The following is an 18062-nucleotide window of genomic DNA, read 5'->3' on the forward strand; positions in this document are numbered from 1 at the left end:
CATATGTTTTTGGTGTACTGTGTATATTTTTTGACATAAATCATATAACTGATCTTGGTTATAGTTCCTTGAGGCAGGCATCAATAATTAGGCCCATTTTACAGATGAGGAAAACATGTTTAAAGAGGTCAGCTTGTACCAAAGAGGTCACACAGTCTTCAGATGGCAAAGCCATCAGCTGGATGACAGTCCTGCTGAAAAAATGAAAATGAGGCTGTCCTTGAGTGTTGGTTCATTGAAACCCAGGGCTTACATCACCCATTCCTTCTCCCTTGAAAAGAACAGAGTCTCCTTCCAAGTTTACATATAGAAATAACAAATTCTTAAGTGTTATATAAGCCTGAGTAATCATTACACTTCTTGCCTAATCCAGTGGTGACTATATTGCATCATCCAAATACACTGACAAAGTTAAAAGATAAGTAAATGAAATGGAACATAGCTTGATATATCTGTCTCTTTAAAACCTTCTTATATGTTTGATCACTTATTTTAGGATAGTACCATTTACACCTAGATAATGACTATTTATAAATCATGCCCATATACAATAGTTTAAAATGTGTATTGAAATGGGTGTTTTCTCTCAGAAAAAATTATTACTGGAGGTGGTTCTGGATATTGTGACCATGGGCCCCAGAAACGCCTGTACTGATAATACAGAATGGAAAAGGAATTTATTGGTATAACAAACAGGGGATGGCGCATCAAGGGGGAACTATCCCAAAGGCTAGCAAGCAGCTGGATTAGATTAAAAGTGGCACAGGAGCTCTGTTTTTGACAAGGGCTCATTGTCTCTCTCCCCAGGGTACAGAAAGAACACAGCTCATTAGATTATCAGTGAAAAAGAGATGTGGGCAGTGCTTATTAAATGCACTCTTGCCATTTTTAAGGTGGGCAGTGAAACAATCTAGAAAATGTTACCTTCAAGCATGTTTTCTGAGAATGACTTTGCTAATGGACCACAAGGAAAATCTTTAGACCAGAAAGCAGAAATTGAGGACAGGGTGGAGGTGAGGAGTGGGGAGAGAGTGGACATTGGGGGGAATAATGGTAGTTTAAAATAGTAGTAGGTCAGTCTGTTTCTATTTGTGACAAGGGAGTGTTGGACAATTTACACAGATTTTAGTCACGAATGAGTGGTCATGATATTGGCGACAGGATGTCGTCTTTAAGAGCGAATGCTCTTCAGTCGGGCAGACCAGGATCTGAGCCCTGGTCCTGACACTTCCCAGCTGTGTGACCTTGGGAAACTTATCTCACCTTCTAAGCCTCAGTTTGGACATTTGTAAAATAGGTACGGTAATGACCGCTGCCTCGAACGGTTATGGATTTAAATGTATCGGCCTGTGCAGAGTGACAGGCACACTGAAGAACTTATTAATGGTAGCTCCTATCAGTATTACTATTGTCATCATCCATCTCTTCCCAGGAAATAGAAATTCTTGGTGAAATTTTTTGCTGAGCATTTTCCTGTAAACATCTGTGAACTGATGAGTTTAATTAGGGTACTGTTGATGAGGCGTCTGTATTTTTTTTAAAATTCAGAATAGTACAGGATCGGAACCAAAAAGTGCTCTTTTGTGCTGAAGTCTTCAAATTTTTTTCATGAAAGTGGGTTTATTTGGGTTAATTACGTGTGTGCTTTATCCTATGAACTCTCAAGATAAAGGGCCTACAGCTGCAGCTGATTGTACGAAGAGAGAAGGGACATTATACTGATTGGCTGGGCGCTCTTGTCATTGTTTTTCATTGTCTTTTTTTTCTTTTTTCTTTTGCACCCAGTATCTGCCTATAATGGTGAACACTGAGCAACTGGCCTGGTTTCAGGGGAAAAAAATCATGTGCATTTGAATGAAGTATTTCCATGAAGCGTGTGTGTGCCACACAGGGGTGGGGGGAATATGTGCAGCCTGGCTGTAGGTCCATTAGGAGGTTTGCAGTAGGACATGGACCGAGGCCAAGAAAGGAAGGTTGGAGGTGAAATGACTCATTCTCTCAAACAGAAGAAGGAACACTGAATCTGAGGACAAGGCAGAAAAAAGAGGGCACACCAGCTGAAGGAAGAGGTGCCAGGGGACTTGCAAGAAGGGAGCATGGCAAGTGTGGTGAGAATTCAAATGAATATCAGCAAATATATATGTGACAATACAAAGATGGGAGGTGTGGTGGCAGAAGAGAGTATTGATAAGGAGGAAGTGAGCAAAGAACCGCTGGCGAGATCCTGACCTATCCATACTCATTCAGGAATGCCTGCAAGGTGAGACACACTGGGAGGTGATTAGGGACGTGGAAGTTACCTGAGACATAGTATGAGGAAGTGTGAGACTCTAGAAACACTAAAAAAAAAGACATACTCCAAAGTTAACTTTTTAGAAAGGAGACAAAGTTGTTGACCACTAGATTGTAAGATAAATTAGAAAGGGGACCAACCTAAGGCAGCTATGTCAAAGATCTGAAAAGAAATATGGATAAACCAAAGACTGAAATCTCTGAGTACAATGAAACTAATTCTCATAGTAAAATTGATTTTAAAATAATAACTATAAATAGGAAACCCTAATAATGGTTACCTTTGAATAATAAATATTTTCTTATTTTTCTTTTCAGCAATGAGCATGTATTAGTTATTGCTAAAGTGGAATTAACTCTACTTTTTAAAGTGAACAAGAACAAAAAGTTTAAATAAGAAAGAACATAAACAAAGTACAGTGGCTTCATTATGAAATGCACAGCAAAATCTCATGAGCGATGGAAACTAGAATGGGAAAGAAGGAAGGTGACTTTCATGTCCTGTGAATTGACTTGAATATATTTTAAAAAATTAGCCATATTTTAACTTTAGATGTTTCTAGAAATAAAGTTGGTATAGTGAAAGTAATTTTGAATGTACAATCAGATCTGGTTTTAATTCCTAGAATTTTGGTCAGTTCACATATTTACTGAGCATTAATTTTCTTATAGGTAAAATGTGGATAATACTGATTTATTTATGTTTATAAGAGAGGAATGACACCACGAACTTGAAAAAAAACTGTATATTATAAAGCAGTATGTAAATAGGAATCAGACATCACAGTCAGACATGATGCTTCTGCTGATCCTGCTACTGGAAATAGTTTCTTCCTGTTCAGGGTTCTTTCTGGGAAAATGGAAACTCCCTTCTACAGCACTTCATCTGTCACGCTTCTTCCTACCTCAGAGACTGACCTTCTCAGGGCAATGATTACATCGTTTTCATCTTTGCAAACCCCTAGCTGTCACACTATGAATATTAAACAATAAATGTTGACATAATAAGCTAAATAAGTTACAAATAACAATGTTGCAAACCAAAGGAAAAGTGATCAAAATTCCCCGTTGTATAGGGGGAGTGACGCATTTGTGTTGAGTCAGAGAAGAAAGGATAGAGAACGAAGGTCATTCAACTGACAACACATACTGATTGGACAGTCATTCCGTGTCAGGCACAGGATATAAGGATGAAAGGCTGGCACAGAATGTGAGCTCCAGGTCACACCAGCTTATAAGGGACAAAATGAAAGCTCCAATGGGATAAATTTCTTTCTCCTACATTAAGTATCGATGTATTTCTTAATCATATTTCACAGAGACAGAGAGAGAGAGGTAGTGACAGCGATGTGTTGATTGATTCCAGCCTCCTCTATAGCAGCGGTCAGTATGCCATGAACTCCTGGGAACTCACTGGGTATATAAAGGAATATTTGAACTTCTATTAATATTTATCACATTGATCCTCATCTTTCTATTTTTGTATATGTTTTAAAATGTGTATAATATATTAGCATAGTCATAGAAGTATGGAATTTAAAGTAGAGAAATGTACATATATCAAAGGCAACCTTTTGTGTTTTAAGGAGGGAGTATGTTATTAAAATAATTTTAAAACTACCACTCTGTAGTAAGTATCAACATAAAACTATGAGCAAGTTCTATAAACAGGGTCATTAAACTGTATATAAGCAAGAAAACAACAACAATATAGTAGAACGCTTTAAACCTCATGTAAAATGTCACTTCAATGACACTGCATTGTAATTTTGTTACATTGGAGAGAAATTAGAAGAAAGTCCAAGAAATAATTATCCAGATTTTTTTCCCGGGTGTTTCAGAAGTGACTCTAACTGCAGGGGACAGAGTTTTAAGGGTGAACTACCTGTAAATGCCTGTCAGTGCATTGTTGGAAATTGCTAAACGATGCTCTACCAGCTTGCTGGAATGAGCATCGCCCCCGAAGTCACCCTCAGGAGCAGTGCAGCGGCAGCAGAGCGGGCTTGGATGTGATTAGGTAAAAGGTCGGCCTGTGGTTCTTAACTTGGAGGCAAATTAGAATCATTCGAAAAACTTAAGAAAATTTTTTAGAAAGGAAGTGTGGCTCCTACCCCAGAGATTCTGATTTGATTATTCAGGGCTGATTGATACCTGGGGATCGACTGAGTTCAAACACTTACCACAATATTACAATGTATAACCAGGACTGAAAACCAGAGAGACTGAGTAAACTGGAGAAATGGATGTGGTTTTAGGATGTGGATATCTAGGTCTGAATCTGATTCACAACTTAGTAGTTCAGTGATATTTGAAATTCTTCTGCTTTCACCGAGTTCCTACTTTCTTTTCAGGAAAAGAATAATAGTAATGACAGTCTTATCCATCTCTCAGCACTGGAGTGAAGACTGCGTGGGATGCTGGAGGTGAAACAGCTCTTAGAGATGGAAATAGTGTGGTGGGGGTAGGAAAGGTAGAGCCATGTGCAGAGAGAGGACAACTTTTGGTTCTTAGCTAAGGCTGGTCTAATCACTGGTGCCAGGTGGGTACTGGACCCATCACAGGGAAACATCACTGCATAAAGTATTTGATTGTCTAAGTACTATGCTGTGCACCCAAAACTAACACAAAATAATACTGAAAGTATACTGTAATTAAAAAATTAAAATAACATAAAGAGTAAAAATCCAAAAGAAGAGTTCCACAATAAATACAAAAAAGAGTTTCAAATACATTTGAAATTATACTGTTAAACAAAGTTAAATTAGTTCCCTTACTGTGGGATTTTACAGACCCTTTAATATACTAAAGTTCATTGACAATCTACAAAAAATGTGAGATACAGATTGCAGCATTTTCCAAATGTATTTGACCACAGATCCTTTCCATGTGACACAGTAAGTAATGAGACTAGTATTTTAAAATACACCTGACAAACAGTAATTTAAGGCAATGCTGCCATGGTAAAGAGGCCAAAACAGAAGACCAAAGACGTCTATCACTTGCCCAAGGTCAGTTAGGTAGAGTTAGTGCTAGCTGCCTGGGACTTGCACCATTTATCCTATCTCTGAGGCCATCGTCTTTCCATTTTACTTCAATGCCTGGGTTACCTTTTTCCTTGTCTACTGCTTTCCTTTAAGAAGAATTTAAAAAACAATCATAGAGACTTATTCTTTGAACAAGATGTACAAGTTATCTTGCTGACTGTGTTTTTTTCCGAATGTCAAGCAGAGGTTATAGAAAAAAAGACTAAGATTATAAAGTTTAAATCACAACGTGACAAGGGGCTTTGACAATTAACATCTCATGTTATCCTTATAGCGAAGACCATCAGATGACCCTGGATTCAAAATTTCTGGTATTTCATAGAAAAAGATGAAGAAAATCATGTTTCTATAATATATGTGACTTTCTATATCTCCTTGGAAGGGTTTAATAAAGACAAGTGGGTAAAAATATATGAAAGAATTTGAAAATTATTAATACTGTTAACTTCTCATCATCTGTCCCATAACGTTCAGGGCCAGGAGGTAATCTATTCAGTCTGAGATTACACCGGGAAGCTACTGGTACAATCCACAAAAACCAGATGTCGTTATCTTTTGGCAGAATAAGCAAAACAAAATTGTAGTGAATGAGAAGTGCCAGGCAGCAGGGAAAATTTTTCAAGTTATTATTTTGTTAAAGAGAGCATCTGGGTGACCTCTGAAACAACAAAGAGAGGTATAACATTAAAGTCACCTTATTTGAAACACTAAGAGGCTTATTGCATACGTGACAGGCAGGATAAGTTTTTCTTATCATCGAATAAATGTAAAGGTCAGATGGGGGAATAACATTCTAAGAAATAAAAAAGAAAGTTTTGTTGAATGTGTAATGTATTTAGAGAAGATAAATAGATGTATGGTAAAATTTATTGCAAGATAAGAGAAAATGTGTAAAACACCTTAAAAGACTGAGAAATGAAGTGGGAAGATATAGTTTTTCAAACAAATGTGGGAGAGAAATTAATATTCACTTTTCCAAGGGATGGAGCTATGAATGAAGAAAGAAATGTATAGGTAAATATATTTTGATATAATTTTAAGGACAAACTGCCAATAATGGTTATTAGCTAATGAACGGCTTATAGGAGGCATGAAGCTCTCCACCCTCAGAATGCTCTAGCAGAGGTGAGAGACTACTTCCTACTTTTCTGTCGGATTCCGATGTACCAAACAGGGTTGAAATAAGAGAATATCTAAGACAGAAGCTTTTCAATTCTGAGATGTAAGAAGTACTTAGGGGAAAAAGTACCCAATATATATGGTATAATTCAGCTATCTTAGTTGAGAAACTAGAAGGGTTATTACTAAGATTCTCAAAAAAAAAAAAAGGTCTGTGCTTTCCCTGAACGGCAGATATTGGGAGACTTTCTGAAGTGCAGTGATCCAGTCACAAACCTCTAAAGAAAGTAATGGAGTTTCATTTTAGATCAGTTTACTTACAGAACTATGAATGAATAATATAGGAGACATTTTTCCTAAGAAGTGGTGCGAAGTGCTTTAGAAAGAAGACTAGCTTTTTAGAGAAAACAATAGAGTGTTCAGGTGTTAAGTCACAGAGTCTGAATTATTCATGCTTCCTTTGGGGGAGGAGAGTAGAAGATGAGGAAGCTAAAAAAGATATGACTATAGGGTAGTAAAGGGAAGAGGAGGTGGGAAGGAACAATAGAGGGAGAGCATTAATAAATATTTTTTTGTCTAAAGCAAGATAATTGGTTTCTTGGGTGCCTTCCATAATTTTTTCTTTATTGTCTCCCTCACAGTCATTTTTCTTTCAGAATATTATGAAATGAATAATTTTCTTTCATTTCCAAATTCAGCTTGACAGTTGCCTTGGAAGTAATAATTATATTTTCCTTACATAAGAGAAGGTTATTGTTGAAAGTTCAATTTTTTAAAGCTATTCTTTATTTTAACACTCAAAACAGTTAAGGATTATGTCACAGCTATTTTTGAAATCATTGTGTCTGCAATAAATTTCAAGAAATGGTAATAAAATAATAGCATAATGCCTGGAAAATCCTTTGAAGAATTTAGACTTTGAATTTGTTTTAAGGATTTGAAAAAAGCTAGAACTTTAAACAGAACCCCGAGAAGTCAGCATACAACATCCGGAATGACATTACAACGGGAGCAGTTGAAGAAATCCCAGAAGAGTTGTCTACAAACACACTCTTAGAACAACGCGTCACGGGCCCCATCACTGCGTATCTATGGCGGTCATTCTTTAGGATGAAACTGTCCTCTTCGTTTCAGTTTATCACTGTGTAGACGGGTATCTCAGTTTATTTTGTTCCTAAGTCAACACAGTTTATATTCTTGAAATGAATTTTTAGGTCTTACACCCTAAAAACACTTTTCTGGTTCAAAAGACACCACTTCCTAAGAACAAACCTTTACATGAAAGGCAAAAACAAAAACGAAAACAAACAAAAAATTCAGAAAGTCTTAAGACTAAAAATGGTAGTTCTACTATGCTGCATAGTTCTTACAGCTAACAATACTGTATGATATACTTAAGATTTGCTGAGGTTAGATCTTTGGTTAAATGTTCTTAGCACATGTGTACACTAATAATCACAATAATAACAACAATAAAAATGGTAATAATTATTATAGGGATGGGAGAAAACTTTGGGAGATAATTGATATACTTATGGCCGTAATGGTGGTGATTGTTTCATGGGTGTATAATTATCCCTACACTAATGGAGTTATATTGATTAAATGTATAGTTTTTTACATGTCAGTTATACCCCAATAAAGTAGTTTAAAAAAAGAAAATAAAATGATAGTAACTTCAGGTGGTAAAAAGCCAACAACTCTGTTGCAGGTTTGATTAAAGTCATTAACGCTTCATTTTTTGCCCATCCAGTCTGACCATATGTTTTCTCCTGCCAGGGTTTCTTTCCGAGTGCGGGCGATTGTCTGGGAAATTGTAGATGCTCAATGTACTACTTGTTAAATAAAGGAATTGATGAATGACTGAACGAAAACTAAAGGAAGGAATGAATTGACCGACAAATTCTAGGAAACAAATGCAAATGCCAGGCTTAGTGCTTACAAGCACGGATGCAAGCCAGTTGCCTGGATTTGAAACTGGGCTCTGCCTATTGTTAACTGTCTGACCATGCCAAGTTAGTGACTCTCCCTATACCTCAGTTTCCTCTTGCTTATACAAAATAAGCCATTGTGAGAAATATATGCTAATTGCAGAAAAGCTCTTTTAAAAGTGCACAGGAAATACTTAAAGCCAAATAAATATCAAGAATATTATACATATCTCATCTAAATAATTGAATACAAAAGTCATTGACGACTGTGGAATTAGAGTGAGACTAAAGACAAGCTGGCTTGAATAGGGAAGAGGGCACAATGAACTTTGAGGTTCAAGCTACGAAACTTGCATGTGTCCTAGAAATTATTATTCTGCTGCGACTGTATAGGTTAATCTTTCCCAAATACCTCTCATGAAAGTGTTGGAGGTAATGGCTCCTTTCAGACATACAATAGAGGCTCTATATCAGGGGTGTCAAACTCATTTTCACCGGGGGCCACATCAGCTTCACAGTTGCCTTCAAAGGGCCGAATTAATTTACAATGTAACTTAGGACTGTATAAATGTAACTACTCCTTAATAGTTAAGCAAGAGCTGGGTGCTGCCGCCAGGTAGAAACAAGGTGCCAGGGTGAGGGCCGAATTTGGCCCACGGGCCTTGTGTTTGCCACCTGTGCTCTATGTTATAAGGGCAGACATGAGACTAGATATGTCTAGGTATACTTATCTTTTTTTTTAAAGGATGAAAGTCGTGAAGAAAATTTTAATTCATTTATATAGGTATACTTATCTTACTTGAGAGATATCTGCTTTTAATTTTCAGTATCTGATTATTATCCTATAGATTTGATATAAAAGAGTAAATGGAGATGAAGCAGTTTCATTCAGTGAAATCCCCAATGTTTTACTACTTATAATTTCTAATGTTGCCTTAGTTTATCATATAACCCCGGCTTAGGAAGGGTAGCCAGGTGTTGGTATCAATCAGTTCCAGGGCTCCTGAAGCATGTGGGCAGCTGGCAAATATAATAGCTGTGACATTGTCTGAGGGGAGAGGAGGAAGGATCCTTTTACACATGTGCCAGAGCTCAGCTTGTGAATTCTTGGACGTTAGGGGATGCAGTCTACACTGACTGCACAAAGGACCACAGAGACATAGAAATGCACCTATCAATAAACCAGGTAGTGTTATCCTCTGTTACACAAAGCTCACCTCTCTAGCAGTCTGGCTTTAGCAGCCTCTCTGGCTAATAGAGATGGATTGCATTGGAAACACAACACGTAATCTCTGTGCCTTATGTATCTATGAAAACTGGTGAAAATGTAGGTTTCTGTTTCTAAAATGTCAACAAGTCAGATACAATCAAATGTGTACTTTCGAGATCTCTTACCACAAAACCCACTCTTCCTTCTTTTTTATTTCTGCCCATGTTCGTTGCTATGGAATGAATTGTGTTCCCTTTCTGCAAATTCATTTGCTGAAGTTCCGACTGCCAAAATCACTGTATTTGGAGACAGGGTATTTAGGAAGTAACTAAGGTTATTAATTAAATGGGGTAAGTGGGGAGCTATGATCCAGTAGGACTGGTAGCCCTGGAAAAAGAGAAGGAGACAGCACAAGCACAGAGCAAAGGCCACGTGAGGACACACAGAGAAGACAGATGTCTGCAAACCAGGGGGAGGGACCTCAACAGAAACTGAATGGGCCAGAGCCTTGATCTTGAACTTCCCAGCTTCCAGAACTATGAGAAAATATTCCTGTTGTTTAAGTCACCTAGTTTATGGTATTCTGTTATGACGGCCTGAACCAACTAAGATTAATACATTGGGAAGCAAGAGCTTTATAAATACACACGCAGTTTTGCTCGGGCCACACTCACCATTAGTAGCCTGTCTCCTACTTGCAATCTCCCATCCTTTTGTGCAGCTCCTCCATCTATAATCTTAGTTACATAAATGCTGTTGTCTCCAGGAATGTGTTGGTTCCCCACACCTCCTGCAATACTGAAGCCTAAACCTATGGGGAAGAAACAAAAAAAGAAAAACTTTTTTAAAAAAGAAAATGCTATTAGCTACAATTCAACAGTCTAAAAAAATTAATCCTCAATTTATTATAACAGGAATAAATAACAGTAAGGGTTCTGCTTAAATTCATTTGTTCTTCTTTACATATTTGAAAGCTTGTTGATTAATGCCAATGAGTGAAAGCTCTTAAAGTCAATCCCATTGGCTGTTAGTTTTGTTCTGCTTCCTGACTGCACACTTAATTGTTGTTCCCCAGAAGGTCAGCTCTTAATGGGTGACTGGCCACAGTAGGGATCCGGCAAAAGTGTGTGAAAGGATCCCAGGTGAGACAAATACAGTCCTGCTCACGCTGAGTCTATGGGCTTATTGTTGTTGTCGTTACTCCAGCATTGAGAACAGAAGTGTTGCCAGTCATTTGGGTAGCGAACTAGATACTCTTGACATTCAGGATGAAAAGTAAAACTGTTCCTAAATTCTCCAAATTTTGAGGCAAGAGCCACGAGGAAGATGCATTGGGCATTTAAGTAATAATTTCAGACAGAAGATAAGGAAAAGGAGCCAGATGCTTGCAATTCCTGTTTTCTTGTCTGGACACCTTGTCATATTTTCACACTTCTTGGCACTTTTATTAACTAATAGTGAGGCTACTCAACGCACAAAAAATGAATTATCCCCGTATATTTCTTAAGAATAAAAAAAAGTCTATATACTTTGACTTTATTATTTTTATAACATAGTACAGGATATCAAATCATTTTAAACATGGCAATTTTCTATTTCAAGAGATACATTTTACTGTATTATAGCTTATAAAACTTTTATTTATATAAAGCTATGGAGTGATAATAAGAAGTTATTAAAATCATTATGAGGTCATTTTAAAAGAATGATACAGAATCTTTAAAGGTATAAAAGTCTTTTTCAGAATATGATTGAATATACATTCAGTATAATACTGGTAGCATATATTTTTATTGTACTTTAAATTATAATAATAATTAGCATGCATATTACTCAGAAATATAGATATAAATCAAGTGTTTTATTAGTAAAAACAGAAAATTTCTGTAACTTTGCTTAATAAAATAAAATTTTAACTATTCATACCTAATAATCTAAATTTGAAAACTCACACATCTGTTTTATGATAAAACAACCATACACATTTTTTGGCACTTTATACAAAAATAATGGAAAATACTCCATTTCACTACACTTTTATTGAATAAGTATTGAGTAGGGCTATGTGCTCTTAAGATGGCATAAATGATTAGTTAATGGGGGAACAGTGACCTAATAAATTATAAAGTAACACCTCTGAAATTATATTTGAAATAAAATGACTTTTTGTTAAATTAACTACAATAGTTGTTTAAAATAAATGGGAAATGGATTTAAGTTGATAGAGCAATTAAAATAAGTGTAATTTAATTTTCTGCTAAAGTGGGTAATTATTCTTTATTGATGCTTTTACTTCCACAGATCTATGCATGTATTTGTTTGCCTGATTTTAAAAATTTGTTTATCAAGCAAATGATGACCCAGAATAAATAAAATGCACCCAACTGACTTTTCCTATGAAATTTAAAATACATATCAGCTCATGTTTTCTAACCCTATTGCTTGTATGCATATATGATTATAGGGGAGTTTAAAAATACATTCACAAAAGTCTCATAGCTACATGCCATGAGCAATGAACCACAATTACAGTTGTACAGAAGTCATTCCATTCTGTAGAAAGAAAAGGTTAAAATAAATCCAGGGACCCTGATTTACATCCACCATAACAACAGTAAGAGCCCTGGGCAACCTGGGCTACAGAAGAGCTAAGGAAACAAATGATCACTGTAAATGAGGTTAACAAAGGAAATAAGTACGTAGTTGACATTTGAAGTTAAAGATTGTACCAAGACAATGAAATCACTATGAATTCCGTAGACAAAATTATATTACTAAAAAGTAAATGACTTCCTTTTTTCCTGAGAGTAGTTTCAATACTTTCTAACTGGTGACTCTACTCAAGGGGAAGCAAAGTATTTTTAGTAAGAGCCAGAGAATGTTGCTGAAGGTACAGACCTAAAAAAAATTCCCTGATTTCTTTTACTTGGATTGAACAGGAATACATTTAAAAAGAATCAACACTCAACCGTATTCCAGATATTTAATTCAACATAAGTAAATGTGTAGCTTACTTCTACATCTAGAACACAAGTTTATTTACAGGTGGGGTATCTGTTTGTGCTATAAGATTTAATCTGTCTCCATTCATTAACTCATCAACCCAATGATTCACTCATCTGTCTATTCATTTAGCAAACTTCCCGAGTACACATCTTACATTGTTGTTTTTGACCACAGCCAACACAATGGAAAGGAACGGACTGACCAGAAACACTACAGAAATAATGATCCTTGAGTAGGTTCGCACAAGTGAGTGTGATTGAGCCTGGATGAAGCAATATTCTAAACTGAGAGGATGCCAGGGATTTTTGGAGGACTACTCAACGAAGACAGATGTGGGCTAGGACTACAGAGCAAAAAGACCAAATCCAAACGATCAGTTTAGAGGCACTGGGTGTTCCTTGTACACAATCTGTTAAGGCAGGAGCAGGCTGTCTGCAAGATAGGATCATTTTCTCCCCTCTTTAGCTAACATTCTTCTCCTTCATTTCACTCTACACACGCTTCAAGGCTTGATAATTCTAGTACATGCCAGACATACTTCCACCTTCGGGCATTTGCTCTAGTTGCTCCGTTGCCTAGAATACACTTCCTTCAGAGCTTTGTACAAGTTTCAATTTCTCCAGGAGCCTGAACCCGACCTACTTGTTTAATATTGTCCCTTAACCATATACCCCACTTCCTTATTCTGCTCTACTTTTCACGTTCCCTTAGCATTTATTACCTTGTGATCTACTACCTACACCATGTATATAATTTATGTTATTTTTTTGTTTGTGTTCTTGGTGAAAACAGAAGCTTCATTATGACAAGGAGTTTTGTCTGTTTTATGCTGTGCAATAGAACACGGCTGGTTATATACAGTACTACCCCTTATCTGTGGTTTTGCCCTTCATGATTTCAGTTATCCATGGTCGACTACCATCTGAAGTATCAAATAAAAAAATTCCAGAAATAAAAAATTCTTAAGTTTTGTGTTGTATGCCATTCTGAACAGCATGATGAAATCCCCCACTATCCCACACCAACCCACCTGGACATGAATCATCCCTTTTCCTAGTGTCTCCATGCTGGGCATACAGTACAAAGAGATATTTTGAGAGAGACCACACTCACATAATTTTATTATAGTATATTGTTATAGTTGTTCTAGTTTTTTACCAGTTACTGTTGTCAATCTCTTACTGCACCTAACTACTAAATTAAACTTTATCATAAGCATCTGTACATATGAAAAAACAGTATATACAGGGTTCCATACTCTCTAGTTTCAGGTACCCATTGGGGGTCTTGGAACATGTCCCCCATGAATAAGGGGGGACTGTTGCAGTTACCTCATAATTACATATCAAGTAAAAATGAATAAAAAATAAATATAAGAAGAGAGGAAAAGTGATATATCTCTGAGAAAGACTCCCCTTAAGGATGAAGATGGTGGCTTTGATGAGTGAGCGACAGCTGAAAAAGTGAGGCTGTTAGTTGGGGTCGATGATGGTTAGGGGTTAATCTTGCTTCAGGTGAACCCTGACTGGGCAACAGCACAGCCAGCTTTGCATCCTGATTCTTTCACCTACCAACTGGGTGAAACTCCTGAGTTGTAATGAGGGAATAAGTATGTTGATGTTCTCAAGTAATTGGCATACACTAGATGCTTGATAAATAAAAATTCTCTGCTCTCCACAGCTCTCAAGTTGTTCTGAAAAACAGTTACCTAAATACGTTGATATGATTCCAGGAGTATCCAATCTTTCGGTGTCTCTGGGCCACACTGGAAGAAGAAGAGTTGTCTTGGGCCACACATTAAACACATTGTTGACACATAATCACAAAGAAATCTCATCATGTTTTAAGTAAATTTACAATTAGTGTCGGGCCACATTCACAGCCATCCTGGGCTGCATGTAGCCTGTGGGCCGCAGGTTGGACACCCCTGATAGGATGAGTTCTCTCGTGGTGCTAATGTTACATAAGCCCAGAGGGGAGCATGACTTACTTAGAGGAGCAGGAGAAGAATCAACAAAAAGTTGCGCATTTGAGCTGTGTCTTGAAGGTTAAGCTAGAATTGATAAAAGCTTTCAAACCAACACATCCTCTGGATTCCAGCCGATTAAATGACTAAAGCTGCCCTGACTTAGGTCACATGATACTCCTAAAATCCCAGCTCTACTGGGCTGGAAATTGAGACAGAGATTTTCTGGCAAACATTCAAAATAAGTATTCATAATGAGATAAGCTGGATCGGTCCCTAACAGGATAAATACAATAATGCTCATGAAGATCTGAGTGAGAAACACTGAAAATAGCAAAAACAATGATTTTTGAGAAGAGACCAATTTAGAGAATTGGTCATTATTTTGAAAAGAAGTGTCCATGATTAAGAAATAACCCTGAATCATCAGGTGACGGTAGACTAACCAATTAGGAAATAAACTCAGTGAAAAGAGTTGGTAGGTCTCACCAAAAATACTGACTCTAACACTATCTACTGTGAAATGTTTGGCTATTAAGAATTATACTAAATATGCCTATGTGTCTGCCAGTAATAAACAAAGCTGACACAAAAAATATTTAAGTAAAATCATGGAAGAAAAATCTGCATATTTCAGTGCTCTAAGAGGAAAAAAGCATGTGAAATTTAAACACCTAATTCCCCAAGCAATTAAAAACTGATCTGTTTGCAAACATATGATGTGGATGTAGAATTTCAGCTTTACAGGTATTGCCTAAAGCTAGGTTCCCCTTTCCTTATTTCCTGCATGTCCCCAAATTGCAATTCCTCGCATTAACACGGGAAGTGTAGGCATAGGGAAAGGAATGTGAGCCTTGGTCAAGCCTTTAATTCAATCTCCTTCCACACAAAATCTCTTCCGCATCCTATAAAAAAACAACGTGTGGAACACAGTTCACCCTTTTCCCTCGCTGCCTGCCTACGCTGAGGAGGAAGTGTCAGAGAGAGGTGGAGGACGGAAAGCAGAAGTCTTGGCAACATAGACGGATACTGTGCTTCAGAAGCTCAGAATAAAAACTGAAACGCTAAAAAGAGTCATATGATTACAATGTACCCATATACCCATTGTGGGTGTAAAGAACTAAGCCCCTGTGGTGTCTTATAGTAATTCAATAACTTGCTTCAGCTTCATTTGATGTGACTTGACTGAGGGGGCACTCTTTGGGTGTCTCTGAACAATTCAACGTTATTAATCAGAGTGCTTCTGACAGTTTATCTAGGAGCCACTAGGTACGGTGTTTATTGCTCAACAGAAAACACCAGTGGTATTCTGTACATTCTGACTACATGTTTTTATTAAAGGAAACAGAATCCAACCAGAACCCTGGCTGGCCCTCTCCTAGAAAACACCACCCACACAGGCAACTTAACTTCTGAATGTATGTGCATTTCAATTAAAAATAAAACAAACAAACAAAAACTTTACCAGTGGGTCTGGTCTACCAGATAACAGACTATTTCAGATCTCTTCCTCTTGAGAAAGAATACTTGGCTTAAATAAATACCAGAAATGAAGCATTCCATTTAATTTGAGACACTAATTAATCTCATTGGGCACTGTAGGTATGGCTAACTAAAAGCCAAATCTTTATTTTCTTACTCTCTAGATTCCTCCTGGGTTCAAAAGACAAAGTTTGGGGTTGAAAGAAGTGGTTCTGTTTAAAATTCCCAAAGCACTGGCTAAGTACACTCAATCCTGCTTAAGAAATATCTCACAGATCACCCTATTAATATACCATAGGCAATGTTCCAATTTTTTCCCTACATACCTCACACCTACTCATACAGCTTATCACATCACTTTAATACCATTTTTATTGTGAAAAGCCCCCATGTCTTTACTTGTTATTTCTGCTTTCCCTTTTTTCAAAGGAATAAGCATCATTTCTTTTTTCTAAACCTAAATCTTCCCTTCTACTCTAGGACTTTATTCATTATTCCTTGTTCCCCTCTAGAACATTGCCTCTTACTCAGTACTTTTCTTCTCTTCTAGCTCTGACTGTGCATGCCTTTGTCCTTTCCTGAAAATACCACAGCCTCCTTGCTGTTAACAGCTGAAGCCTTTAAAGAGTATATAGTTACTAACTCTGTTTACCTATCACATACCCCTTCTCAATCTCATCCATCTCATTCCATATACCACAGTCTACTCACATGGCGTCCACTATGGGTTGAATTACGTCCCTTCAAAAGGTATGTTGCAGCCCTGGTACTTGTGAATGTGACCTTACTTGGAAACAGTGTCTTTGCAGATGTAATCAATTTAAGATGAAGTTTTACTGGATTAGTGTGAGTGCTAACCCAATGATTGGTGACCTTGTATGAGGAGGAAATTGAAACACAGACACACAGGGCAGAATGCATGTAATGAGAGATGCAGAGATTGGGTACTGTAGCTGCAAGCCAAAGAATGCCTCAGATTGCCAGAAACAGCCAAAATCTACCCAAGAGACAAGGAGCAGATCCTCCTTCAGAACTCTCCAGAGAGAATCAATCTTGCTGAGACCTAGATTTTAGACTTTCAGGCTCTAGAACTGTAGTGAATGCATTCCTGTTGTTTTAAGGCCCCCAGTCTGTGGTCATTGTTATGGCAGCCCCAGGAAAATAATTCAACATCTAATTCTTATGGTCTGAGTGGTGTATGCATGTCCGGCTTGTTCTTCCTTTTTAACAGAAATGATATTGATACAGAATTTTCCTCCAAAAGGCCTAAAAACTTTGGATGGGCATTTGCTCTTTATGCATTTCACACGACACTACTGATCACTTGCATATTTCTATGCTCATAACATTATACTGCCTGCTCCTTCTCTAATTACTTCTCTCTCCACTTTATTTAACTTCATTTTATTGCTCTAAAACAGTGGTTCTCAGAATGTGCTCCTCATCCCGGTAGCATTAGCATCAATGTGGGAGCTTGTTGGAACTGCAAAATTTGGGGCCCATGCCAGATGCTCCTGTATTAGAAACTCTTGGAGATGAATGCTAAATTTGATGACCACTTCTCTAGAACAGCAGTTATCCTCCAGGGCACACTCCACGGAATCCTGTCCTCTCCAAAGTCTCTTTTTGGTAGAGAAGCCATTTCCATTGTTTCAATTACCACTGCTGTGTTGGTCAGTGCACAGACTTCTTGTTCCTCCAACACTCTCTTGGGCTTTATTTGCCACCTTAAACTCACAAGCTTGAAAGAATGCACTCATAAGCCCCCTTCAAAATTGGCTTTCTTTTTTGTCTTCTGTGTTTTCCAATTAGATTGATATTTAAGAGTAAACTGGGAGCTCTGAGTTTGGCATCACCGAATCCCAGGGCTTATTATGCTACTTGGCAGAGAGTTGCTATGTGATATTTATTGTAATGCAGTATCATACAGCAATTGTTATGTTTTTTCAGAAGCCTCAGTGTACATATTTAAATATAATTATATTATTCCTCTCCACTGCTACTTTACCAAA

At 37.3% G+C, this 18062-nt stretch overlaps 1 protein-coding gene across 18 annotated transcripts in view; it reads right to left on the minus strand.

Annotated features, from left to right (window-relative positions):
- Positions 1 to 18062, minus strand: part of DLG2 (discs large MAGUK scaffold protein 2) — a 1324826-nt gene that overhangs the window by 483796 nt on the left and 822968 nt on the right. For all 18 annotated transcript variants that reach the window (XM_053925682.1, XM_053925677.1, XM_053925676.1 and 15 more), the window contains one exon: positions 10271 to 10407. In XM_053925682.1, coding sequence (XP_053781657.1) covers positions 10271 to 10407 — 137 coding nt within the window. The remainder of the gene's footprint in view (positions 1 to 10270; positions 10408 to 18062) is intronic.

Source organism: Desmodus rotundus, chromosome 5, assembly GCF_022682495.2.
Source record: "Desmodus rotundus isolate HL8 chromosome 5, HLdesRot8A.1, whole genome shotgun sequence".
Classification (NCBI taxonomy): domain Eukaryota; kingdom Metazoa; phylum Chordata; class Mammalia; order Chiroptera; family Phyllostomidae; genus Desmodus; species Desmodus rotundus.